The sequence below is a fragment of the Podarcis pityusensis genome (assembly GCF_964106645.2).
Source record: "Podarcis pityusensis genome assembly, chromosome: 8".
Classification (NCBI taxonomy): Eukaryota; Metazoa; Chordata; class Lepidosauria; order Squamata; family Lacertidae; genus Podarcis; species Podarcis pityusensis.
Window position 1 is genome coordinate 74,207,698 of NC_138033.1, and position 27,681 is coordinate 74,235,378.

Here is a 27,681-nt window from a genome sequence, read left to right on the forward strand (position 1 = left end):
TCAGCATTCGTGTAGCGCTTATGGGAGGAAACATTACATTTGTGGGTTTGTTACTTTAGAGAATAAAAAAGAGGTGACCTGACAAGAGATGTATAGAATTACGCATTGTGATATGGAGAAAGCATATAGGAAAGGGGTTTTTTCCCCTCCCCCTCACATAACACTAGAACCCAGGTCCACCCAACGAAGCTGAGTGTTGGAAGATTTAGGACAGAGAAAAGAAAGGACTGCTTCATGCAGTGTGCATTTAACCTGTGGAACTCCCTCCCACTAAAGGCAGTGATGGCCACAAAACTGGATGGCTTTATAAGAGGTCTAGACAAATTCATGGAGGACAAGGCTATCAATGGCTACTAGCCAAGATGGCTGTACTGTGCTTCCATAGTTGGAGGCTGTGATGCTTCAGAAGTCCAGTTCTTGGGAGCCACAGAAGGGTGCTCTTGCGCTCGGGTCCTACTTGCCGGTTTCTCACAGGAATTTTGGGGAACAGGATGCTGAACTAGGCCTGATCCAGCAGGTTGCTGTTAGCAAGGTAAAAAGGTAAAGGACCCCTGGACAGTTAAGCCCAGCCAAAGGCGACTATGGGGTTGCAGCGCTCATCTTGCTCTATAGGCCGAGGGAGCCGGCGTTTGTCCACAAACAGCTTTCCGGGTTATGTGGCCAGCATGACTAAACCGCTTCTGGTGCAACATAACACCGTGACAGAAACCAGAGTGCATGGAAACGCCGTTTACCATCCCACCACAGTGATGCCTATTTATCTACTTGCACTGGCGTGCTTTCGAACTGCTAGGTTGGCAGGAGCTGGGACAGAGCAACACTGTTGCGGGGATTCGAACTGCCAACCTTCTCATCGGCAAGCCCACTGACAACCCACCAGAACCTTCCCCAGAATCCGGCTCCTGAGCCTTTTGATCCCTTGTCACTTCTGCAAGCTCCAACATTCCCTGACGCCCCAATTCCGCCTCCCTCACCTCACACAGGCCTTCTTCTGGGCCATCTAACTCCACCTCCGTCTTTGCTGGCCCCACCATCTCTTTGGAATCCACCCGTCGCCTCCATGGCATCTCCTCCACATGCCTCATGACTGAATTTAAGAAACCTTTGGGACACTTTTATCTCAGGCCTTCGAGGCAAAGGCGTCAATTGTGGCTTCTCGCAGCAAAGAGTATCTGGGAGCTCATTGGGATGGCCTTGGGACCACCTCCCAGCCTAACCTACTTCACAGGGTTGTTGTGAGGGCAAAATGGAGGAGAGAACCATGGATGCTGCCTTCAGCTCCTTGGAGAAGCAGGCAGGATTGTAATTTTGTGGTTGTTAGAGCCTGGATAGCTCACTTGGTTAGCGTGTGGTGCTGATAACACCAAGGTTGTGTGTTTGATCCCTGTCTGTGACAGCTGCATATTCCTGCATTGCAGGGGGTTGGACTGGATGATCCTCAGGGTCCCTTCCAACTCTACAATTCTATGATTCTATGAAAAGAAACACACAGACTTCCTGGAAACAGGGATATACATCACACATGGATTTATTATTATTATTATACTTCAGTTTATACAGCATGTGTTATTATCAACAAAAATGTAATAATGATAATGAAGGCTGAGCAATAAGCACCAATAGAAAAATAGCCTGAGGTTAGACAGTTTTTTCTTTTAAAAAAAGATATTGAGGAAGCCGAGTTCATTAGTTTCAATGGGCCTACTCTGAGCAGGATGGCCACTGGGCATAACTCTATATCTGTTAGAGGAGGGATGGGGAACTCGTGATGTTGTGGGAGGGATGGGGGACTCCTGATGTGGGAGTCCAACTCCCATCAGCCCCAGCCAGCATGGCCAGTGGTCAGGGGTGATGGGAGTCACAGTTCAGCAACATCTGGAGACATCTGGTCCCCCATATGTGGATTACAGGTGCCTGAGAGCTGGACGCATCATCCAGAAATGAAGTTCCCTGCTGTGTCTCTGCATGAGTGGCTGATCCAGCTTTTATTAAGACTGATTAAAACACGGATGGGTAGCCTATGACCCGTCAGGTAGGTGTATAAGCCAATAGTGAGAGGTGGTGGCAGTCGGAGTCCAGTGTAGGAAAAAGAAGGAATAAAGTCCAGGCTGTTCAGTTAGACCAGAAGGGAAACAGCTGCGATCACCAATGGGCCAACCGAACAGAATATCTCTAAATCGCTGCATGGACTGTCTCCCAAGTTTCTAGTCCTCTGAGATTTGCATGAGCAGGAGGGTCCTGGTCATTCGGATTGCCTCGGTCCTCCTGATATCCAGGAAGTTCTGGCCGCTGGTTTCCGGGATCTGCTTGAACGCATAAATTAAGATGGCTACGCAGAGAGGCCAAAAGAGGAGAAAGCTGTAAGGCTCAATGTGTATCTGGAGAGAAAAAAGAGAGAAAAAGATAGAGAGATATAGGACTTGGGCACGATATGGAATGTGTGTAAGAGAAAAAGATAGTAGCAGCCACACCAACTCAAGCAAAATGGCAGGCAGGCAAGCAAGCAGCATGGGTGGCAGGCAGCCCATGCAAGCTGTTTAACGGGGCAGAGATTGGAGGCACTTCTCAGAGCAGTTTGGCAAACTGTTCTCTGAAGCACCCTTTGTTATGTACTGAAGTTCTCACCCTGGGCCAGCAGGGGGATACTGTAGATAGTTTTCACTCAGGTCCACATATGCAAATAAGGGATTGAAAGTCACGTTCAGTGATTGGATAGTTACAGAAAATGGTTACTGTTGCGTTCTAGTGGAGCTCTATATAAGCAGGCTGGCTGAACCCTTCAGTTCAGTTCTGTTCTGGCCTGTGAATAAACAAGAGCTGTTTGAAGAACCACTGTGTCGTCTGATATGTTCACAGACAACTTAACACCCTTGTTCAACACAGCTAAAGCAAGGTTTAATGGAGGGGGCAGGTGCTTCAGCAAACCAGTCTCTGAAGGAGGAATGGCTTCTGAAAGTAACAGACTATGCAGAAATGGCAAAGCTGACAGCAAAACCAAGAGGTCGAAATGACAAACTTTTTAATAGATGAGTGGAGGCCATTTGGGGACTATTTGAAAAAGCATTATAGCCAAATGAAATTGCGGGCAGGTTTCGAGATACGAGGAGCGGACAAAAAAAGATAAAATAATTGTACTAGAGAGATTTTTTTTTTGTAACAGATAAGAGTTTGTTATATAACGCAGCAGAAAAGGGTTTGAATAAAAACACAGGGGGTGGGTGGGAGGGAAGCCAATCTATGAAACATAGTCGTTATGTAATTATCTAATTTGAGAAATTTTGGAAATCTGTATCTTAATTGCAAAGGAGGCCAGCTACAGAATGCACATTTAATGCAGCAAAGTCAACACACAAAAAACCATTATCTTAAACATTTCAAAAGAAAACATTGCTAAAGGAAGTCAAGTATCAAATGCACATTTAAAACAGCACAATTATCCGGAGAATAAAATATTATCATAAGCATAGAACATTGCTGCTGCTGCTGCTGCTGCTGCTGCCAATGGTGCCTCATGACGGGTAAAGTCTGTGGAAGCTCAGATTCGATGACCTGGGACTCCTCTAAGAGAACCTTGGATGTATTAGCCAAACCCACTTACCTCCATCTGAAGGAACACGACTCCGATAACGAATTTGCAGAACCAGTGAACACAGCCCCCAGCCATGAAGGCAGTGGACCGGGATGACTGAAGGAACAGCTCTGCTACAATCACCACTGGAACCGGATCTGGGCCAGGAGAGAGAGAATGCCCCATTTTCATTTTCGCTAATAACAATATAACAATATTTTTTTATTTATACCCCGACCATCTGGCTGGGTTTCCCCAGCCACTCTGGTCAGCTTCTAACAAAATATTAAAAGTACAGTCATACCTCGGGTTGAAGTTGCTTCAGGTTGAGCGTTTTCGGGTTGCACTCCACGATGACCCGGAAGTAATGGAACATGTTACTTCCAGGTTTCGCTGCTCATGCATGCGCAGATGCTCAAAATGATGTCACGTGCATGCGCAGAAGCTGCGAATCGCAACCCGCGCACGCGCAGACGTGGGTTGCATTCGCTTCAGGATGCGAACGGGGCTCCAGAATGGATCCCGTTCACATCCAGAGGTACCACTGTACATTAAAATATCAGTCATTAAAAAAATTCCTAAACAGGGAAGTTTATCTATGCTACTCATCTCTTGTGCTTCCTCAAGGAGCCCTGAACATCCTGGCCATATATTTAAAGCGCTACGATGCCACTTTGAATGGTCGTGGCTTCCTACAGAGAATTATGGGAGCTGCCATTTGTTAGAGGTGCAGAGAGTGGCTAGGATGCCCCTATCCCCCCACCCCAGCTGAAATTCTCAGACTGGTTTAACAACCAACTCTTCTTCTCAGAGAACTCTGTGAGGGGAGTAGAGCAGGCATAGGCAAACTCATCCCTTCATATGTTTTGGGACTACAATTCCCATCATCCCTGACCACTGGTCCTGTTAGCTAGGGATCATGGGAGTTGTAGTCCCAAAACATCTGGAGGGCTGAGTTTGCCTATGCCTGGAGTAGAGGATTCTCCCAATAACTCTCGGCACCCATAACAAACTACAGCTCCCAGAATTCCTTGGGGGAAGCCATGACTGCTTGACGTGCTATGATTCTGCTTTAAATGTATGGTTGGGAATGTGGCCCAGGTAAAGACTTAGGGTTGTAGCCAGTGAAATTCTACGCAGAAAAGACCTACTGAAATTAGCGAACTGAAGTTAGCCACGTTTGCTAGCTTCAATGGATCTACTCTGGGCAGCACGAATGTTGGATTCCCCTTCAGACTTATGATGTTTGGCAGCACCCTTACATAGCTGTTTGGGGTGTGTCTGTGTGGCATTGCATATATTTTTATGGACTGAGCATGTCTTTGTCCAACTATGTCAGTACAGTGGTACCTTGGTTTAAGAACAGCTTAGTTTATGAACAACTTGGATTAAGAATGTTCCAAACCTAGAAGTAGGTGTTTTGGTTTGTGAACTTTGCCTTGGAAGCAGAACATGTTCCACTTCCTGTTGAGTGAGTCCCCCCCTGCTATGGGAAAGCATGCCTTGGTTTAAGAACGCTTTGGTTTAAGAATGGACTTCCGGAACGGATTAAGTTCGTAAACCAAGGTACCACTGTACTGGAGAGCTCAGTGTAACGAGAGATGGACAAGTCTCATAAATCATCTTCATCAGAGAGCTTACCTGGCCCGATGGACTGTCCAATGAGGAAGAGGGTAACGAAAGATGAGCTGACGTATGACATCCACCAGATGGTCTTCTGTTGGAGAAAAGGACTCACAGTTCAAGCAGAGACAGTGTTGTGGTTGCAAATGACATAGATACTCCACTACTGCAGTCATTATCATCAGAAAACCCTATTTAATAGGACCGTGACTGTGTTCCTATGCCTGGGCATAAGCTCCATTGAACTCAGTGGTGCTTTCTTCTCCCCAGAATCAACCATCTTAGGCCCTACGATCAGCAGATGAAGCCCTGTTGGTGGTGGTGCCACTGGGGACTGCCCGGTTGGTGTTGACACATAACAGGGCCTTTTCAATGGTGGCTCCTTGCCTGTGGAATGTCCTCCCTGGTGTGATGCGTTTCTCACCCTCTCCCTTCATTACTTACTTTCAGGAATTTAATAACACTCTTGTTTAACCTAGGCATTTGATAGCTGAAAGACACTGCTCCTGGCAACCCTATGATCACCAGCTAAGAGTGTTTTTAACTGTTCTTTTAATACATAAAAAGGGTTTTAACTGGTTTTAGAGTGTTTTAAAACTGCTTTGAGTTGCGTTGGTTTTTTTTTTATAAAATAAATAATCATTGTTGCATGTTTTACCCTGGGCTCCTTTGGGAGGCAGGGAGGAAGAAAAATCAAAACAACAACAAAACAACAACATGGTTTAATTAACAGCCTATCTGCTCTGTCCTGCAAAATTCCTCAGTTTTATACCAGTTCAATTGTTGTCACCTCCTGCAAGCAATTCTTAGAATTGCAGTTTGGTGCCAGAAATTCCTGAGCTTCCCCCATAGAGCTCCCATTTTGTCAATGTGTAAATGTTCATGTTCCATGACTGTAGAAATAAATGAACAAATAAATAAAATTATAGGGTTTTATCCAATGCCAGTCCAACTCAGAGCAGACTCACTGAAGTTAATGGACTTTAGCTCATCTTGGCTGGTATGCAGCGCTGAAGTTAATGGATTTCTTCATTTATTATTTAATTATCTATTGCATTTCTATCCCACCTTTTCCTCCAAGGATGTCCAGGTGGCATACACATGATTCTCCCTCTCCTCATTTAATCTCCCACACAATAACCCGGTGAGGTACGGTAGACTGAGAGGCTGGCCTCAAAGTCACACCCTGTGAGCTTTGTGACCCGAGTGGGGATTCGAACCCTGTTCTCCCCACACCCCAATCTGACAATCTAATCCATGGGTAGGCAAACCAAGGCCCGGGGGCCAGATCCAGCCCAATCACCTTCTAAATCTGTCCCGTGGACGGTCCGGGAATCAGCGTGTTTTTACATGAGTAGAATGTGTCCTTTTATTTAAAATGCATCTCTGGTTTATTTGTGGGGCACAGGAATTCTTTCATTTCCACCCCCAAAAAATATATAGTCCAGCCCCCCACAAGGTCTGAGGGACAGTGGACCGGCCTCCTGCTGAAAAAGTTTGCTGACCCCTGACTAATCACTGCACTACACCAGCTCCCCACCACACCACATAATTATAATGGGTTCCCTCTGAGTAGGATTCAGTTGACTGCAACCCATAATTTCCATTAAACAGCATCCACTACACAAAATCAGCATCATTCATCATTTGATGTTCTCCTCCATGTGCCATCTCCATAGAGTGGCAACTGGAGAATGGTCTTTTCAGTGGTGGCACCTGCTTATGAAATGCTCTCTTCCCAGGGAGGTTCACCATCACTAACTACTTAGGGGCACCAGGCAAAAGTGTTTCTTTTCAGCCAGGCTCGGGGAGTTTGGGATACTGTCATGTATACCTGAAGGAGCGTCTCCACCCCTATCGTTCAGCCCGGACACTGAGATCCAGCGCCGAGGGCCTTCTGGCGGTTCCCTCATTGCGAGAAGTGAGGTTACAGGGAACCAGACAGAGGGCCTTCTCGGTAGTGGCGCCCGCCCTGTGGAACGCCCTCCCATCAGATGTCAAAGAGATAAACAACTACCTGACATTCAGAAGACATCTGAAGGCAGCCCTGTTCAGGGAAGTTTTTAATATTTAACGCTGTATTGTTTTTAATACTTGATTGGGAGCCGCCCAGAGTGGCTGGGGAAACTCAGCCAGATGGGCGGGGTATAAATAATAAATTGTTGTTGTTGTTGTTGTTGTTGTGGCCTCCTTTGTTTCATGCATAAGAGTGCTTTTAGCTTTTATTTTATTTCAGTTTTGGTTTTCATTCTTGTCTTACATTGCAAGTCCCTTTGGGACTTTACTTTCTGCAAACAAAAAAGACTAACAAATGCAACAGATAAATTATTATCATCATTATCCTAAGAACTGAGGGCACTGCATTGGTGGGTGCTTAGCGTCAGACTTCAAGAGTTTGTAGACTTGCAATACAGACCTGTAATTCAATCGCCATGGCTAAGAGGACGCAGGTGATGCTGCAAATCCCCAAGCCACTGAGCAGCAGATTTCTGTGCCCCGAAGAATCAGCAAAACGTATCTAAAGGATACAATAAAGCAGAAAAGTTAGAAAGAGAGAGGAAGGGTGCTTCAAGATGGCTTGTCTATTGAGAATACATTCTGATTTATTTGCAGGGAGATGTCAGCTATTTAATGGGTGGCCATATTTATTATCTTACAGGGAGATTAGATAATTCCAGTGCATTTCCTTGTCGTTTCCTGCATTTTTGGGAAGAGGGTTTGTTGCGCTAAACCTCCCAATCAGCTCTCGCTGCTCGATGTGAATTGGCTAGTATGTGATTAGGAACCTGAGAAGCTCCCTTGTGCCAAGTCAGACCATTGCATCCCTCTAGCTCAGCAATGTCTGCACTGACTGGCAGTAGTTTTGCAGGGTTTCAGCCAGGGTGTCTTCCCTTGAGATACTGGGGATTGAACCTAGGACCTTCTGCCTGCAAAGCAGATGTTCTACTATTGAACTATAGCCCTACAGACGTAGGAATATAAAAAACTATCTTATATTGAGTGAAGCCCATTAGCCAATCGAACTCAGTATTGTCTATACTGGCTGGCAGCAGCTCTCCAGAGTTTCTGGCAGAGTACATTCCCATCCCAACCTGGAGATGCAACTGGGGATTGAGCCCATCTGAATCCCACCCAAAATTAGCAACAGCCTAGATGAGCCCAGAGACGGAAGCTCTGTTTTTACTTAACCCTAAGCCAAACCAGGGACTCAGCTATACAGTTGCAAATAAAACATTTAAACTGTGTTGTAAAGTGCATTATACAAATGTGACACTAGATGGCGATGGTGAGCTATGGCAAATCCAATAAATTTTCCAAAACTTTTTTTCAAAAGCATTTCCGCAGCGTTTTTTATATTCTACCCAGATCTCTGGAGAGGCGATGGCAGCCTTTTTGCCCCTTCTCTGATCCTCCTGCTGTGAGCTAAGCCACGGTTTGTCTTTGCGTGCCATCCGAACCTGGACTTGTAGTTTGTCTGTAGGAAACTGGAACAACTCGGCCAGCTTAACACAGACGCACACTATAGAAGTGCTGGCCTTTGGAGTAGGCCAAGGGTAGAAGCATTACAAGGAGGAGCTAAACATTCATATCAGGGGAGACCAACATGGTGCCTTCTAGACATTTTGGACTACAATTCCCATCAGCCCCAGCCTGTGTGACCAATGCTTAGGGATTATGGAGTTGTAGGCCACAACACCTGGAGCTCACCATGTTGGCGTTGATGTAGAAATGGGAGAGAATCTTACCACCAGGAGAGTTATGAACATAAGCAAAATGTATATCGTTATGCTGATATACCCGACAATTTTCTTTTCTAACCCCATAGACATGTAGAGTATCTCCATATAATAGCTGGCCTGAAAGGAGAAACAGACATTCTTAGTGGAATGATGACCCTCTATCAGGATACAGACAAATCTGTCCATTTCAGTTTCTGTCGTTTTTTCAGTCTTAATTTCAGTTCTCCACAGAGATCCAGTGAGGAGGGGGATTTTTCACTGCTCAATATCCCACCCACTGGAAGAGGCCACAATATCTACAGTTCCCCAGGCTAAAGGCCAAACGCCTGGCTGAAAACATTTTTGCCTGGCACCTCAAATCAGCCAGCGAGGGCACCAGGCAGGCTTCCCTGCGGAAAGCATCCCACACAAAGGAGCCACCACCGAAAAGGCCCGTTCTCCTCGGGGAGATTGCCCTACCGCGTTAATGCCAGTGAGCTGCTGCCCGCCCATCAAGACGACGGCAGAGACGAGGTGGTTCCATATGTCATCAAAGTGATACATCGTAAAGAGGTCCATATCCTTTTCCAGTTCCTCAGAGAGGTCCTCCTCGTGGAGCTCTTCGATTTCATCCTCCACGTTGTCGCAGCCCCTTAGCTTCACTAAGGCTGTGTGGAAGGAGACAACTGGCTTACGAGTGCCACAGACCACCCATGTCAGCTCAGCAGCATATGGAGGGTTCTTAGGGCCCCCCACCCCCAGTCTGTACACACCGCCTCTTCCTGCAGTGGAGGCTGGTGCCCGCTGGAACTGATATGGCAGAGCTCAGGGAGGTCAACAGTAGGGGGCGCCAGAGCAGACGGCTAGGGGTGCTAGAGCCAATGGTAGGTAAAGCCAATGAATTCTAGCTTTCTCCCCATCTTCTTCGTCCCCCCCTGCTGAGTTCAACACTGAGCCTAAGGAGAACATAGCCAGTTTATGCAGAGATTAGACTACACCAAACAATCAGTCTATATTTAACATTCTTTCAGATATCTTTACGGGGTGGTTATATGATAAGGGGGACACGGGTGGCGATGTGGGTTAAACCACAGAGCCTAGGACTTGCTGATCAGAAGGTTGGTGGTTTGAATCCCCTCAACGGCATGAGCTCCCGTTGCTCGGTCCCTGCTCCTGCCAACCTAGCAGTTCGAAAGCACATCAAACTGCAAGTAGATAAATAGGTACCACTCCGGCGGGAAGGTAAACGGCGTTTCCATGCACTGCTCTGGTTCGCCAGAAGCGGCTTAGTCATGCTGGCCACATGACCCGGAAGCTGTACGCCGGCTCCCTCGGCCAATAAAGCGAGATGAGCGCTGCAAACCCAGAGTCAGCCACGGCTGGACCTAATGGTCAGGGGTCCCTTTACCTTTACAATATGACAAGGAGCATTCTCTGGTTTGCTTTTGGGTTGTTTTTACATTTCCCTTTAACCGTTCATTCATTCCATACTTTCCTCCATCACTTTCCAAACTACCAAAAGTCGATTTTTTTTAAAAAAAAAGAAGAAGTAGATTTGTTGTCCTAGGGCAAAATAGCATTTTAAAATCACTTTCAATGTGCAAAACTGTTCAAGGATACACAGGAATCCCTCTTGCAAAGTAGCAGGAGTTCGGAAGGCACCCTGCAAATTTTCTTGTGCTACAACTACGTGTGGCATGGAGAAAGTGGATGGAGAGAAGCTTCTCCCCCCCTCTCTCTCTAGAATTCACCGACATCCTAGGAAGCTGAGTGTTGAAAGATTCAGCACAGACAAAAGAAACGACTTCAGTGCACTACCAAACTCTCTCCTGCAGGAGGCAGCGACCGGCCACCAACTTGGATGGCTTTAAAAGAGGACTGGGCAAATTGATGGAGAGGAAGGCTATAGTATCAACGGCTACTAGTTTTGATGGTTGCGTTCTGCCTCCACGGTTGGAGGCAGGAATGCTTCTGAATCTCAGTTGCTGGAAACCACAGGAGGGGAAAGGGCTCGTGCTCAGGTCCTGAAGTGAAATTGAAATACAGTGGTACCTCGGGTTAAGTATTTAATTCGTTCCGGAGGTCTGTTCTTAACCTGAAACTGTTCTTAACCTGAAGCACCACATTAGCTAATGGGGCCTCCCGCTGCTGCCGCGCCACTGGAGCACAATTTCTGTTCTCAACCTGAAGCAAAGTTCTTAACCCGAGGTAATATTTCTGGGTTAGCGGAGTCTGTAACCTGAAGCGTATGTAACCTGAAGCGTATGTAATCCGAGGTACCACTGTACTTTATTGTCACGTCTATAACTTGAATACAGTGAGATTACACGAGCACCCCCCACTCAGCTCTCTTAGTCTTAATTCCCCTCGTTTACTGTCGCACACCCACCAAACCCGAAAGTCAGTTGCCCTGTTGTTGTCTTTTCATTCAGCAGCCTAACAGCCCACGGATAGAAGCTGTTCTTTACCCTGTTGGTGCGACTAATCATGCTTCTACAGGGGTACCTCAGGTTACATACGCTTCAGGTTACAGACTCCGCTAACCCAGAAATAGTGCTTCAGGTTAAGAACTTTGCTTCAGGATGAGAAAAGAAATTGTGCTCCGGCGGTGCGGCAGCAGCAGCAGGCCCCATTAGCTAAAGTGGTACTTCAGATTAAGAACAGTTTCAGGTTAAGTACAGACCTCCGGAACGAATTAAGTACTTAACCTGAGGTACCACCGTATATCTTCTGCTTGTTCCTTCTCATTGAGGCATCTTGTTGGGCACCGTGAGAACAGGATGGTGAACTAGATGGTTCATTGGCCTGATCCAGCAGGTTCTTATTAGGCTACCTCACACAGAAAGTGAAAACAGCAGCGCTTTTGGTGCTCACTCACTTCAGTGGGTCTACTCTAATTAGTGGCGTACAACCCTGGGCTTAAAGGTTTGGGGCATGAAGACTGATGATAATAACCACATCCACATGTTTTTCCATTCAGTTTCTACCTTCTCTGGCTGCTTCTTCGTCATGCCTCTGAATCAGGAGGTACCGAGGACTTTCGGGGAAGAACGGCAGGAAAATGAGCTGAAATAATGCCGGAACCCCAGTGAGGCTCAGCAGGAACGGCCAACCTGCACATAGATGGTAAGAGACATGAAATGTGATAGCACAACTAGGTGGCTAATCCATAGACCAGAGACAGTATCTGGCCCCCACCAAGGTGTGTGTTGGTCCCCCGCCCAGCTCCGCCACCTCAATGTGATTTTTTTTTAAAAAAAATCATTTTTATGGTGTTTTCGTTATAAACAATAAGAAAGAAAAAGCAAACTATGACTGGATAGGAATAACCAAACAATATAAGCCAAGCATTATAGGACCAAGGCATAAACCTGAAGACCATTGTTATAAGAATTTTAAGGTCTCAAATATAGAATAAATATTCATAAATGCACACATATCTAAAAATATTTACCATGTGTCTGAAATAGTACGAGAGAGCAATCCTGAAGCCATTTTGACTCTCCCAATGACCTTAAATATTCCTCTGCAGTCAGGGAGGCAAATGGGGAAAGCCTTCCCATTGTCTTTTGCTTACAAATCCTGTCTCAAGGGTGCATTTGTGTATGAATAGGATGAGCCTGTGACCTGGATTCAGGAACTAAAGTATTAACCATCACAAAAGAATGGCTGGACTGCCCAGGTAATGCAATCAGAGACCATTATCAGGTATCCTGGCAGACAGGATTTCTGCTGTAGACCACCTCCTGTGATGTATTTCTGCTGTAGACCGCCTCCTTCTGTGATGTATGATTTTTATGGGGGTGGTTGGGCTACAGGGTGGGCAATTTCAAAAGTCTACATAAGGGCTTGTGCACCATTGTTCAGGGTTCTCCTCCCTCCTGTGTGTGGTGAGTGGGGACCTTGTTACAACAGTTCCTTGAATAAAGATCAGGCTTACTAGCCACTTGGCTTCTCAATATACTCTGGTTGGCCTCTGTTACTTTCTCCTACCAATAGGAAACCCACTTAAGGACTCTATAGGGGAATACCACATAAGGAAAAAGGAGCAGTTTTTTCACATAACACCATGTTGCACACAGGATCCAAATTCACACCATACATTTATAGTGCTATGATACCACTTTAAACCCTCATGGCTTCTCCCCCCAAAGACTTCTGGGAGCTATAGTTTGCAAAAGGGGCTGAGAGTTGCCCCTGTTCCCTCTCACAGAACTACTGTTCCCAGAGTTCCCTATGGAGACAGATTGGTCAGCGGCGTAGCGTGGGTTGTCAGCACCCGGGGCAAGGCAAGTAATTTGCGCCCCCTAACCCAGGGCAAGGCAAGTAATTTGCGCCCCCTAACCCCTAACCTGCCGCCGCTGCCAGCTTCTTCTTGCTGCTGCCTGGTCTGGTCTGGTGTGGTTCTCTCCCGCGCTCAGCGCTGCGCTGGGCGGCCGCTGCACTGTCCCTCCCCCAGATAGTCCCTCGCTCTCTCTCCGCACCGCACGCCTGGCACCCACCCCCTCCACAGTGGGCGGCGACCCAGCGGCTCGGATCGGATTCGCACAGCCAGCACTGCAGTGAGAGAGAGTGAGTGAGCCAGGTAGGGGCAGAGAGCTGCGAGTGCGAGCGCACCCCCCCCAGATGTTGCGCCCGGTGCGGCCGGCCCCCCCTGCACCCCCCACGCTACGCCACTGAGATTGGTTATTAAACCACATGTCAATAACTACATGTCTGGACAGGATGCCAAGTGTGCGTGAGTGGGTGGGTTTAAAAATTAAATGGGCCGGCCACGCTCACATTCAAACTTTGTGGGCATGGCCAGAGTGTAGAAGTGGGCGTGGCTAGAGGGTTGTCCCTTGAAGCAATGTGAGCCCAAGAGGCCAAAAGGGGCATCTCTCAGACTTACCTTCTTGGGTCCCTAGGAGTTTGTCAAGGCCAAATATGCGAGCCATCAGGCTACCAAAGATGATAAAGAAATGGCCAGTGATGGCTATGGCTCCTCGCAGGTTTTCAGGGGCAATCTCTGTGAGGTACATGGGAACCACGCTGAAGGAGATCCCTGTTGACAAGGTAAAAAGCAAAAGATAATTGAATGTGCATAGGCTACGCACAGAAGCATCTGAACATATTTCTGGGCTGGCAGACTGTTATGTACTGAGTTGAATAGGATCCAAAAGGCAGCAGTCTGATTGGTCCTAGAACAATAGGATCCAAAATGCAGCAGTCTGATTGGTCCTAGAACAATAGGATTCAGAATGCAGCAGTCTGATTGGTCCTAGAACAATGCAGCAGTATGATTGGTAAGCAGGAGCCACCCAATCCAGCTCCAGGTGGAAGTGAATCCGCAACCTGATTGGCCCACGGGAGAATCCCGGAATTAGCCAATCACGTGCAGCCCATTGTGTAAATAATGTATATAAAGCAGATATTTGGGGGGAACATTCATTCCTCACTACTATGAGCTGAATAAAGAGCATGAAATCCACACTCGACTCCGAGTATATTTCACAGACAATGCAAAGTCCTACTCAGAGCAGACTGTTTAAAAAGCTGGGTGCCTGCTCCTCCCTCTGCCAAGTGGTGGCAAGGGCCCATGGGGTCCCAGGCACACACGCAGGGTCTGTGTCCCTTTGGAGAACAGAAGATGCGGCGGAGACTGTCGTGCTTCAAGAAATATGGTTCATTCACCTATTTACACCTTCTGTCTGCATGGAGGAAGTCCGGATCTTACAACATGGCCCACAGGGAACTTTTCACCTCCCTCTCCAAGATAGATCTCAGCTTTTTTTTTGCCCCTTCTTTCTCCCAGCAAGGGACGCAGGTGGCACTGTGGGTTAAACCACAGAGCCTAGGACTTGCCGATCAGAAGGTCGGCGGTTCGAATCCCCGCAACGGGGTGAGCTCCCATTGCTCTGTCCCTGCTCCTGCCAACCTAGCAGTTCGAAAGCACATCAAAGTGCAAGTAGATAAATAGGTACCACTCCAGCGGGAAGGTAAACGGTGTTTCCGTGCACTGCTCTGGTTCACCAGAAGCGGCTTAGTCATGCTGGCCACATGACCCGGAAGATGTACACAGGCTCCCTCGGCCAATAAAGCGAGATGAGTGCCACAACCCCAGGGGTCCCTTTACCTTTACCTCCCAGAAAACCCCTTGCCCTCCCCCAGAGCAGTTACCCTGGCAACCTTCCAAATCCCCAGTCTCTGTTCACATCTGGGGGCGACAAGGGAGTTCCATTGTATTGTTAATGGCCTCTGTTGTACTCTTGATAGCTGTAGCTATCAAGATTGGTTTGCATAAGCCAGCCCAGGATTTCCCTGTCTGGCCCAACTCTGCAGTTGGTGTCTTAGTCCATATCCCAATTAATCAAAATCCGAACATTTCCTTCATTCCTAGGGCTTAGGAGGATTCCCTCCCCCACCCCCACGGCCCCAGATCTATAACAAGACTCATTGGACTGTTGCCAAGCAGGTGTTGATTTCTTTTTTCCATTTCTGAAAATATTTAGGGCGTTTATAACAAAAATACAGAGTGCTTTTTTTCTTAAAAAATATTTAGGGGTACTCTCATTTTCCTACTCATATTGAAATACTGCCCCTCAATGAGGCCAAACTTAGATTCACAAAATGTGTAGGAGTAAGCGTAACCCTTCGTCTGCCCCGAAGAAAAGCACTGAAAATACATAAAAACATACAATACAAACCGTGTACAAAAAGGTTAAAAGACACAGTGTAACTCAAAGTAGACCTATTGGAAATTATTTAATTATTTCACAAAAATTATATAATACTTTAAAAAAAAACAACCAACCTTAAAGCAGTCTTATAACAGCAGTTTACAAAAAGAATAGAACAAAGAAATTATTGGTTAAAACCAACTATTTATAAACTTCAAAAAAAAAAGAAAAAGGATTTAAATCAACGATAAGCTAAAAGTCACATTGAGACACACATGCCAAAAAGTGTCTGCTTGATATCAATAGGCGGTGAGTTCCAAAGTGTAGGTAAAAAATCAATTTATTGGCAAACGCAGAATAAAACCTGCAACAGTGCCAGTTCTGCAGATCAAAGTGATCAAGTGAGCATATATGGGGTAATATGATCTCATAGGTACTAATAAACCTACAGTAAGTGAGCCATGCCCATTATCTTCAATGGGTCTACTCTAAGTAGGACTAATCTTGGACTAACAACCCATTGAAGTGAATGGACACGGCTCACTGAAATTTATTAATTTCAATGGGTCTCCTATGAGTATAACTTAGCTGGGAAAACCGTGGGCTCTCCTTGGAGGTTTTGAAAGCAGAGGTTGAATGCTCATCTGTTACGGATGCTTTAGTTGAGATTCCTGCCTTGCAGGGGGTTGGACTAGACGACCCCCTGGGGGCCCTTTCCAACTCTATGATTCTTTTCCCGCCCCTATGAACACGGACCACTATACAGCTGTCTGTTGGAAGCAAAGCAGCCACCCCCAAAACATTTTCAGGAACAAAACAGTATTGTAAACAAGCCAATACCACCCCAATACCATCATGATCACAATAATTGTGAATGCACAATATACAGGATGTCTGGAGAGGCCCAGGTCAAAGGAAGTGCATCACCAGCATATATATTAAACAACACCTCCTGTCTCCGACTCACCTGCACATATTCCAATAACCAAACGTGAAAAGATGATGAACTCAAAGGAGTGCACTGCTCTGGAGCAGCCCATGAGGACAGCAGAGATTATGGCCAAAATATTATTCACCTGCAAAGTACGTTTTCTGAAAAGGCAAGGAGGGAAAGGGCAGGGTGGATACTGATGGATGTATAAAAGCAGATGGAAAAGCATAAGGGAGAGGAAATTGCAACTGCTATGCTACTGTTACAATTACTGGTACTTTGTCCTGGTTTCGTTAATTGTTGGAAAGGGCAAGCAGGTTTGCTCCCTAGCATCTCCACATAGGACTAGGAACACCCCTGTTCTGATTCCCTTGGATAGTTGCTGCCAGTCAGTGTAGGTCGTTACTTTTTGACTTTAGGTGTTGCTGAACTGCTGCACCCACCATCGCTGACCATTGGTTAAGCTGTCTTGGGAATGATGGGAGTTGTAGTCCAACGATTTTGGGGGACCCAAGGTCAAAGAACACTGGCGTAAACCACGCTGAGCTGGGGAGCTGCTGCCAGTCAGTGTAGACAATACTGAGCTAGGTGGACCATTTGTCTTAAAGGAGGGGTAATAGCTCAGCAGTATGAGCGCCTGCTTTGCAAGCAGAAGATCCCAGGTTCAATCCCTGGCGTCTCCAGGTAGGGCGAGGAATCTCCCTTGTTTGAAAGCCTGCAGAGCTGCTGCCAGTCAGTGTTGGCAAAACTAGATAGGCCAATGGCCTCATTGAGCATAAGACAGCTTCCTATGCTTTGATGTAGATTCTTTTCCTGTAAAAGAATGGATCAGGAGAAGCCACACAACCTTTCCCCTCCAATGCCCTCCCCATAGTGCTTTCATAGGCCCTGGGATAAGAAGGTCATTCACTAGGATTGCCAGATCTCCAGGTTCGTCCGTCCCCCTCCAGGCAGTAGAGGGAAAGTTTGAATCTCCAGGTGGCAAGAAAGCAAGCAAAATAGAGAGACTAAGAAGACTATGTGTGTCACTTGTACACTTCAGTTTTTGCAAGACTGCCAGTTATTGCACAGATTCTCATGGTGGGGTATCTGCCCTACTTCACGCCTTCCTTTTCTCTCCCAATTAACCTCCATCTCCAGGGTTATCACTGTACCTGCCACAATTATCTGCCAGACGAGCCACCAAAAGAGACCCAACCATGCCTCCGACTGGGAAGAATGAAACCGTCAGACCCCACTGGAACAGGAGCAAGCTGTGGTCTATGCTGATGTGATTCCTCCATCGGTAGGTCTCGTTGTAAAAGCTTTTAATGAACTAGGGGAGAAGAGCGTGCAACAGTCAGCATCAGGGTCTTCTTCCTGCACATTAAGCCACAGTAAACCATGGTTTGGGGGCCAGGCAGATCTGACCAGGAGGGGCAAGGCAGCCTTGACTACCGTGTTTGTGGTTCTCGTTCAACATCCTTGTGGGCAAACGCACACTCTCTCAACCCCCGTTTGAAGCACATGGCTTTCCCCAAGGCATCCTTGGAACTGTACAGTGGTACCCACCTAGCAGTTCGAAAGCACGTCAAAGTGCAAGTAGATAAATAGGTACCACTCCAGCGGAAAGGTAAATGGAGTTTCCATGTACTGCTCTGGTTTGCCAGAAGCGGCTTTGTCATGCTGGCCACATGACCCAGAAGCTGTATGCCGGCTCCCTCGGCCAATAAAGCGAGATGAGCGCCGCAACCCCAGAGTCGTCCGCAACTGGACCTAATAGTCAGAGGTCCCTTTACCTTTACCTCATGTTACATACGCTTCAGGTTACAGACTCCGCTAACCCTGGGTTAAGAAATTTGCTTCAGGATGAGAACAGAAATCGTGCTCCGGTGGCATGGCAGCAGCAGGAGGCCCCATTAGCTAAAGTGGTGCTTCAGGTTAAGAACAGTTTTAAGTTAAGAACGGACCTCCGGAACAAATTAAGTACTTAACCGAGGTACCACTGTAGTTGGTTAAGGGTTCTGGAAACTGTAGCTCTGCAAAAGGGGAGAACAACAGTTCCCAGGATTCTTTGGGGGAAGTCATGTCCTTTAAATGTGCAGTAAATATATAGTTTACTATATATTTACTGCATATATATATATATATATATATATGTATATATATAGTAAATATATAGTTTACAGAGCCTAGGACTTGCCGATCAGAAGGTCGGTGGTTCGAATCCCCGCGATGGGGTGAGCTCCCGTTGCTCGGTCCCTGCTCCTGCCCACCTAGCAGTTCAAAGGCACGTCAAACTGCAAGAAGATAAATAGGTACCGCTCCAGCGGGAAGGTAAACGGTGTTTCCGTGCGCTGCTCTGGTTCGCCAGAAGCGGCTTAGTCATGCTGGCCACATGACCCTGAAGCTGTACGCCGGCTCCCTCGGCCAATAAAGCAAGATGAGCGCCGCAACCCCAGAGTCGGTCACGACTGGACCTAATGGTCAGGGGTCCCTTTACCTTTACCTTTAAATATATAGTGTGGATCTTTCCACCATGAAGGGAGAAAACATGTCTAGGTGTGGATTAGCGTATCGATGGACCGTGTTACTCACCTGAACCTTCTGTCTCTCTGCTTCTTATTAAACTTATTGTGTGCAAGTGGTCCAAGGTCCCATTCCCCCCTCCCCCATCTTCTGCAAATGACAGAACAAATACCAGAAATGTCTGTGCTAAATAGAAAAAGGTAGAACATTTGCACTGACCCCCTGCAAGGAGTTGCCCACACTGCAAGGCTGTTGCGCCTCCTCTCCCTCAGGCATTCCACCAGTGGGAGAGATGGGAAGCTGAGCTCGCTCCATCAGCTTTGCCCCAAAGCTCAGCTCCATCCTCCTGCCCCTGAACTGTGGCACAGTGTAGTGGGTGGTTGCCCCGGGCGCAAAATTGTTAGGGTCGCAAAATTTTGACACCTAGTGCTGCCGCAATACAGCTGTGTGCTTCTGTTGCTTCTCCATGTGAACCAGGAAGTGACCTCCCCAGAGAAACGATTCTTCTTTTCTTATCTCAGTGACTGCAATCTCCTGGTTGATGCAGACACCGTTAGGCATAGCTGTCAACTTACAGATTTGAAAATAAGGGAACAGCAGCCAAAATAAGGGATTTTCCAAGCACAGGTATGTTCAACTTCTGAGCCAAAGGCAGAAAGCCCAGCCAGCAGCCAAACGAAGCCTCAAGCGGTGGTTCCCACAACGCAGCAACCCAGCAAAGGGGATGCAGCAAGGAAAACCACCGTCACCTCTCTGCTGGGAAGCGCTGAGCAAAGGCGAGTCCCCAGGCAACGCGGCCGATTTGATCGGCACAAGGCATGCAAGCTCCACCCCCCAGTCGTTCTTAGACTCCTTATTGGGTGAGCAACGCAGCCAAGCAACACAGTTGGAGCCTCCCTCCTCCCTGGCCGGCAGGGAGGGAGGGAGAGGAGCTGCTTCCTTTGAAACCTGGGAAATTTAAGGGACATCATCAATAAGGGACAGCAGTGGGACACAGCACTAGGATAAGGGACTTTCCTGCTAAATAAGGGACAGTTGACAGCTATGCCGTTAGGGAGTTGAATGTGCATGCCAGTTCCCTCCCTTCCTTTCCCACATGGCTCCGGACACTGGAAGCCCATGCTACACCACTGCTGTGCCTGCTGATCATTAGATGAACTCCCATTGAAGAATTGGTGCCTGAATTTTATTTCCCCATGCCCTTCCCTCCCTGTCCTTTTTCCTTGCATGTTGTGAATTTATATTGTAAGCCTGCAGGCAGGGATTGTTTTGTTATAATCAACTGCACCTAAGCCACTCTGGGAGTCCTGTTGGCTAAAGAATAGAAACATCATAACCAGACACTGGAGAGACCTGTCAGGAGTAAGCATGGACCAATGGTACCAAATAGTACAGGAAACAGCCTTACTAGAAAAACTAACCAATAAACTGAAACTGACATGGAGACAAATAGAAGAAGACGCCTTCACACCGGTATGGCTGCCCTTTATCACACACACAGCCCAACAAGACAATGACAAAAATCCATCAACCAATCCATACAAATCGATATGGCTAACCTGATCCAAAACACACACACACCCCACTCACACATGAAAAAACAAAGACCACCACAGCCAACCACAAATGAACAACCACACCCTAGGCCAACGCTAACCTTTCTCACCACCAAAGGAAACAAGCGAACAGCAAAGAACCTGCACAAGCAACGCTGACACCAAACCCTACATATATTAAGAATAGTGTGCAAATGCTCTGAACAAATAATAACAGACCATACCTCCGCTGCGTAGTTGATCACAAAGACGTTGTAGCCATATTGGAAAGACGATCCAAAACCAGCAGTCATTGCAGCTAGCACCAGGATGCTTGTCAGTTTCTATTGGAACAGAGCAGCAGAAACCATGAATTTTAGAGTACGGGGTCCATCCTCCATAAACATTTGTTAGCTCCTGATGCATGGGATTCGGCCATCTGTAACAGCGGCCGGACATCTGTAACATCCGGACATATGGAAACCCATGTCAGAAGTGTCGTTTTTGGTGAATTTCCTTAAAAATAGCTCAAAAACATTAAAAAAAGCTCTACAACTTTTATGTCTGGATTTTCGCTTTTTGAAATATGGTCAGGCTTCAGGGAATCGGTTTCCCCCCCCCCCCCGGCAGTAGATAAGTGTAGAACGAAGGAAATGAATATTCTTACCAGTAGAGAGAAAAAAGAAGAAGAAAGGAAAGAAATAAAGAAGAGGAAGAAAAGGATGAAGGAGAAGAGGAAGAAATAGAAGATGAGGAAGAAGCAGAAGCAGAAGAGGAGGAGATCTTAGAGGTCAAAAACCACCCAGATCTAAATTAAAGTTTAAGTTTGAGTGTTTTTTTATTATGAATTTGAAACTGTTAACTTGGAATGTAAACCGGCTAAATGAGAAATCTAAGAGAAATAAAGTGGAAAATGTTTTGAAAAAAAGAAATTTAGACGTGATTTGTTTGCAAGAAACCCACGTTGCAAAGAAACACAGACATATTTTGAAAAATAAGAGGTTGGGTACTGAGTTTATATCCTCGGAAGTTAATAAGAAAAGAGGTGTGGTAATGTATATTAAAGAGAAACTGGAACCTAAGTTAATCTCAAAAGATGAGGAGGGGAGAATAATTGTGGTGCAAATTACATTCTGGGGGAGAAACTGATCATGGTGGGAATTTATGCACCTAACGTAAATAAGGCAGAATTTTACAAGAGGTTGGAAGAAAGATTGATAGAAACTGTAGACCAGAAAATAATATTAATGGGGGACTGTAATGGAGTGGTGATGCCGGAAATGGATAGATCAGTAAAAAAGAAAAAGTCCAAACAGGGAACACTCCCAAGGACTTTTTTTTACTTAGTTGATAATTTTGACCTAATAGACATCTGGAGGCTGTTGTACATCAGATTGATCAGGGTACTGTGTGGCCTTTTAGATTACTGGCTGGGTACTGTGTGGCCTTTTAGATATTGCTGAACTCCAGCTCCCATAATCTCTTGCCACAGCAATTGAGGCTGAGTCCAACAACGGGGGCCGCTAGGGGCGCATTGGAAGATGGCCGACAATACCATCTCTCCGGCTCACACGAGATAATTAAGAGGCTGATATGGGAGTATGCAGCCTCCCTTGTTACCCCAAGGGAATGGGGAACACTGCCTCGCCTGTGGTTGCCATAAATCACCCCCGAGTTCGAAAGAAGGGGGTGAGAGCACTAGGCGCACAGCACCCGTGTGGGACGGCTCTCCCGGATGCTGTCTCTGATTGCGCGGCCTGGTTGCAGGAGCTCAAAATAAACAATTAGAGAGAAGCAAATGCACATATTTCGAGTGAAGAACGGGAGTCAAGACTGCTAACTGAAGTGACCTCTGTGAAGTCGAGCAATGGGCTGGATTTAACAGGAAAATATATTACGAAGAAGACACATCAAAGGGTCGTTATGTCGGAACGGGACGGAATGGAGGGGGGAAACTTTTCTTTTTTTTATCATATGTGAGTACCTAACAATCCTCCCCCAAGAAGAATCGTTGCAATTACTGATTATAAGCGGGAAGATGATTAAGAACTGTGTGGAAATGAATTACTAATCAAAGACATGGCTTGTGGAATATCTGGAAAGGAATGACGCACTTATAAAAAGAGAATCATTAGGAAGCAGGTCTGGCTACAGGATTTATGATCGAGGGGGAGGAGACCATGGCTTTGTTATTATATCGGACTGTGAGTTTGACCTGGCAGAACCCCCTAAGAAGATTGAGGAGAGACTGACAGGCCTGCGAGGATTAATGGGCAGACTTTAAGAATGTTTTGTACGGAAGTGTGGAAATGGCATCTGTCTGTTTGAATATAGCTCTTGGAGGAATGGAAAATCCACACAGGATATAACAACGTTTGTTTTCAACCCGCTCGTGGAGACTATCAGAGGTCACAAAGAAAGGAATATATGATAACAACAAGAAGATGAGGAAAATAATAAAGAGAAGATTGGACAGAACTGTGAATATTATTTGGACAGAACTGTGAACATTAAAGCAGCAGCAAGAGAGATGTTTGGATTCCTTTCTGAGCTCGAAGCATGGGTACCCCTAACAAAAATTTAAAAATTTGGCTTTGTAATTTGGAATTGATGTGATTTGATTGGTTTGTTAATAAAAATTATATTAAAAAAAACAGATGGAGTCCAACAACATCTAAAGGCAGCCTTGTAACTGGAGATTTTTAACGGTCGATGTTTTGTTACGGTTTTTTATATGTGTTGGAAGCCGCCCAGAGTGGCTGGGGCAACTGAATCATATCGGCAGGGTATAAATAAAATAATAATAATCTAGAGTCTGGCAGATGTTCCCCTTCTCTACTTTAGGTAGGGTTGCCATATTTCAAGAAATACAAATCCGGACACAAAATGTTTTTGAGCTTTGGGAAAGTTTCAAAAACCCAGACATTTTGCTGATTACCCACCCCCCCGGACGCTGATTCCGTCATTGGAATCGCAGATGTACAGCAACCCTACTTTAGATGGCCAATGATTTATAAATGCAACTGGATAGAGCACTCTCCCAACTCACCCTTTCAGTGGGTTTGTCTTCCTCTTCGCTTTTCATTCTCTCTGAAGCAGGGCTCAGAAACCAGGGCTCAGCTGTGGAAGAGGAATTAACAGTCGATGAGCAATATTCAGAAAAGAAACTGTGCAAATGTATAAAACAATGCCAAACCAAACAGAAGGGCACAGCAATAAAATTACTAATAACTGTTCCATGATTTAGAATGCCAGGCATAGAAAACTTATAGTTTTCATAGAAAACTAAAACTTATAGTTTTAAGTTTGCTTAATTTTTTTTTTTTTAAAACAAAACAGTCCCTGGCAAGTTTTACATGTTGCAGTAAATACAATATTTAGCCACTCTGGAAGAGTGAAGAAGCATAAAACACATCCACCCTGGCAATTTCCATAACAAGAGTTTGATTTTTTTTAAAAATTGAATACATCACAATAAAAAGTGTAATACACAAGAGCAGGGGTAGGCAACCTAAGGCCCATGGGCCAAAAGTGGCCCACGGGGGCCGTTTAACCGGCCTGCGAGCCACCCCTGAACTGAGCCGCCCGCTTGGCGAGTCCCCACGTGCTGCACTAAACTGGTGCAGCGTGGCGCGGGGACTCGTTTCTGCGGTGCCGAAAATCACATCTGTTCAGACGCAGACGCTGAAAATCGCGGCTGCGCGTGTTTGATCCGGCCCACGGAGGGATCTCCACTGGAGCGAACCCAGTCGAGGTAAACCTTGCCGACCCATGCACAAGAGCATGCCATGCAGGGGACTGGGCTAGATGATCTTTGGGGATCCCTTCCTAGTCTATAGAATTGCTCTATGTGTTATTGATACTCTCCAGATTCACAGGGTCATTTTGTTGGACCTGTTCCATATCTGCTATTGGGCCCCCGGAGCACAGATTCACACAAAGTGGCAATCAACCTTGCAGGATTCGAAAGGAATTATTTGAAATGCATATGCAGGACAAAGGTACAGAGCAATAAGCTCACAATCTGCACACCCCAGTCACGGTGCGCCCACTTTTTATAGACTATACAAAAAAACAGAGAGTGAGACTTTACATTCTTATCCAATCAGGCTCTAACATTCCATGTTTCTCCTTTTGAAGGTTAACACTTCTTAATTTACTCATTTTTCGTTTGTCTGCCTGCTACGGCCTTCCCTGTCTTATAACAGTTGCTTTGTTTGTCTGCCTGGTTATGGCCTTGCCCGTCTTGTAACAGTGGCTTTGATAACAGCATGCTGGAATTTCTATTTCTGAAGCCCTTCAATTTGTGTTGACAATAAGGTTTGCTTGTTTAACCTCCCCTTCAGGGCTCCAGACTGAGGGCTCTGCAATGCTTTTGAACAGAGCATGGTTTATAGCAGGGGAAGGCAACCTAAGGCCCAGGGGCCGGATGCAGCCCAATCGCCTTCTCAATCCGGCCCACGGATGGTCCGGGAATGAGCGTGTTTTTCCATGAGTAGAATGTGTGCTTTTATTTAAAATGCATCTCTGGGTTATTTGTGAGGCATAGGAATTTGTTCATATATTTTTTTCAAAATATAGTCTGGCCCACCACAAGGTCTGAGGGACAGTGGACCGGCCCATGGCTGAAAAAGGTTGCTGACCCCTGGTTTATAGGATGGAGAGGCAGGGGGATATTATTAGGAGGCTGTTGAGTAAAAGAATAAAAATGTGAAAACAAAGGCCCATCTGGTCCAGCATCCACTAGCAAGCCACCTCCAGGAAGCTCATAAGGAGGGCATGGATATTAACTTGGACCTCCTCTTTGACCACCAGCATCTTAGTCCAGTGGCCATCACACATATGTGGCAACAAATCTCAAATTCACACTTGGAAGATTTAAGCAAAGCCAGAAGTTTTGCCAAGTAGTCAAAGAGGGGTGGCAGGAGACCATTTGGACTGGTAGGGGTGAAGGCAGGGAGCCCAATACATGAATTAACGGATTGCATGGATAGTTGCAAAACCTGCCTACAGGGCTGTAGCTCCGTAGTATAGCATCTGACTCCCACCCAGAAGGTCCCAGGTTTAATTCCCAGCATCTGCAGACCTGGCTGGGAGGGACCCCTGCCTGAAGCTCAGGAGAGGTGCTGCCAGGCAGTGTAGACAACACAGATCTGATGGCTCAGTGGTGTGATTCAGTAGAAAGCAGCTTCCTGTGTCCAGAGCGCTTCCCAGCTAAGGAATGCACACAGTCGAGAGTTAACTCTTTATTGTCACTCAGCTCTGCAGAACTATGTACACTAGTCTAGGCAGCCATTCCCAGGTCTATGATCTATGGAGCAGTTGCAGCAACTGGGGACCACTCTCCTTCCCCCACCGAGCTGCGTGCACGTAGCCAGAGACTACGCCTGTGTGGAAGCTGCCTCTGCTCTTCTCACTTCAGTCCGCTCCTGGTTCTGGGAGACAGTGATGCAGAGGAAGGTGGGGAAGCACCCAGCCCTTTGCTTACCTCTTCCTCCCATTCCGAAGCTTCCCCAGCCTTTGATTCTTGCTTCCTGGCTAGTACATGTCCCCATGAATTACTGCCCCGCTCTCCCGAGCCAGATTCCAGCCCCTCTTCCCCCAGTGCACCCTTGTCAGCATCCTGCTAGTCCCTGCCATTTCCTATATTTGGGGGAAAAAATTCAACACAATGGTCACCTTCCCTTCTGGGTAACTGCCTGGGCTGCCCAGTGGTGGTGGGCGGGGCCAGAGGCAAAAGTGGGTGGAGCAATTAATGTGAACTTGACCTTTGCCAAGTAGGCTAGTTTCTACACCCCTCTCTCTCCTCTATCCAGGTGAGCAAGAGTTCAAGGATACATTCCAAGCAGGCAAAAGTACTAAGGGTGTAAAGGAAGGCCGAGGTGGTTGGTGACTTGAGGAGAATTCTGAGGGCCAAATACAGAGGCTTGGAGGCCAGATTTGGCCCAGGGGGCTGAGCTGTTCCATCCCTGTCTTAAGGGATTTGCTTACATATGGTCCCAGGTTGAATCCCAGGGCATATCCTTGTAGGGCTGGGAATGTCACCTGCCTGAAACCTGGAGCTAAATGGACCATTGGTCTGATTCTCTGTAAGGCATCTTCTTATGTTCCTATGAAACCGATGGAGAGTAAAGTGGTACCTCAGGTTAAGTACTTAATTCGTTCCAGAGGTCCGTTCTTAACCTGAAACTGTTCTTAACCTGAAGCACCACTTTAGCTAATGGGGCCTCCTGCTGCCACCGCGCCGTCAGAGCACGATTTCTGTTCTCATCCTGAAGCAAAGTTCTTAACCCGAGGTACTATTTCTGGGTTAGCGGAGTCTGTAACCTGAAGCGTATGTAACCTGAAGCGTATGTAACCCGAGGTACCACTGTAATTCCCACAGGGACATTCGGGGATAAATAGGCAGAGAGGATGCAGACTGACCACAGCTTTTCTGTACAGGTGAGTAGAGAATGATGTCAGCCAGTCCCTATTTTCCCTTGAAAACAGGCACCAGGAAACCAAACACCACTGCGAGATCCAATCGGGAGAACGGCGCCAGGAAGTTCCATGGGAAGCTGTTGGCAGTTGGCAGTGGAGGTGAGAACCAATCACGGCAGGAAGGAGGCGGGGATAGAACAGTGCTGTTCCGAGTAATGGCCCCCAGTGGTACAAAAGGAATGTTGAAGGCTTCAGTGGCACCCTGGACAGAGAGCTCTGTGCACAACAGATTCCAACCACATCTGACAGCCTTACCACGTGGCCAGACAGTGTTGGAAGGTGGAGTGGAAGGCAGGGAGCCCAAATGGTAACTGGAGTCAGAGCCAATGAAAGGTAAGGTAAAGGTAAAGGGACCCCTGACCATTAGGTCCAGTCGTGACCGACTCTGGGTTGTGGTGCTCTTCTCACTTTATTGGCCGAGGGAGCCGGCGTACAGCTTCCGGGTCATGTGGCCAGCATGACTAAGCCGCTTCTGGCGAACCAGAGCAGCGCACGGAAACACCGTTTACCTTCCTGCCGGAGTGGTACCTATTAATCTACTTGCACTTTGACGTGCTTTCGAACTGCTAGGTTGGCAGGAGCAGGGACCGAGCAACGGGAGCTCACCCGATCGCGGAATTTGAACCGCCAACCTTCTGATTAGCAAGTCCTAGGC

At 46.7% G+C, this 27,681-nt stretch overlaps 1 protein-coding gene across 3 annotated transcripts; it reads right to left on the minus strand.

Moving 5' to 3' along the window:
- Nucleotides 1-1,503: 1,503 nt before the first annotated feature.
- LOC308482718 (solute carrier family 2, facilitated glucose transporter member 5-like) lies at nucleotides 1,504-27,114 on the minus strand. 3 transcript variants are annotated; one of them, XM_081016156.1, is made up of 14 exons: nucleotides 26,970-27,085; nucleotides 24,407-24,496; nucleotides 23,593-23,663; nucleotides 20,789-20,887; nucleotides 17,655-17,815; nucleotides 16,537-16,661; nucleotides 13,802-13,954; nucleotides 11,898-12,023; nucleotides 9,391-9,578; nucleotides 8,938-9,048; nucleotides 7,608-7,709; nucleotides 5,210-5,285; nucleotides 3,599-3,726; nucleotides 1,504-2,378 (listed from the first exon to the last, which is right to left on the minus strand). In XM_081016156.1, the coding sequence occupies exons 2-14, from the start codon at nucleotides 24,444-24,446 to the stop codon at nucleotides 2,205-2,207; spliced, it is 1,554 nt and encodes a 517-aa protein (XP_080872282.1). In that variant the 5' UTR covers nucleotides 24,447-24,496; nucleotides 26,970-27,085; the 3' UTR covers nucleotides 1,504-2,204. The 3 variants fall into 3 exon arrangements, with proteins under 3 accessions (XP_080872282.1, XP_080872283.1, XP_080872284.1); XM_081016157.1 differs by lacking the exon at nucleotides 24,407-24,496 and having other exon boundaries at nucleotides 26,970-27,114; XM_081016158.1 differs by lacking the exon at nucleotides 8,938-9,048 and having other exon boundaries at nucleotides 26,970-27,089.
- Nucleotides 27,115-27,681: the final 567 nt, after the last annotated feature.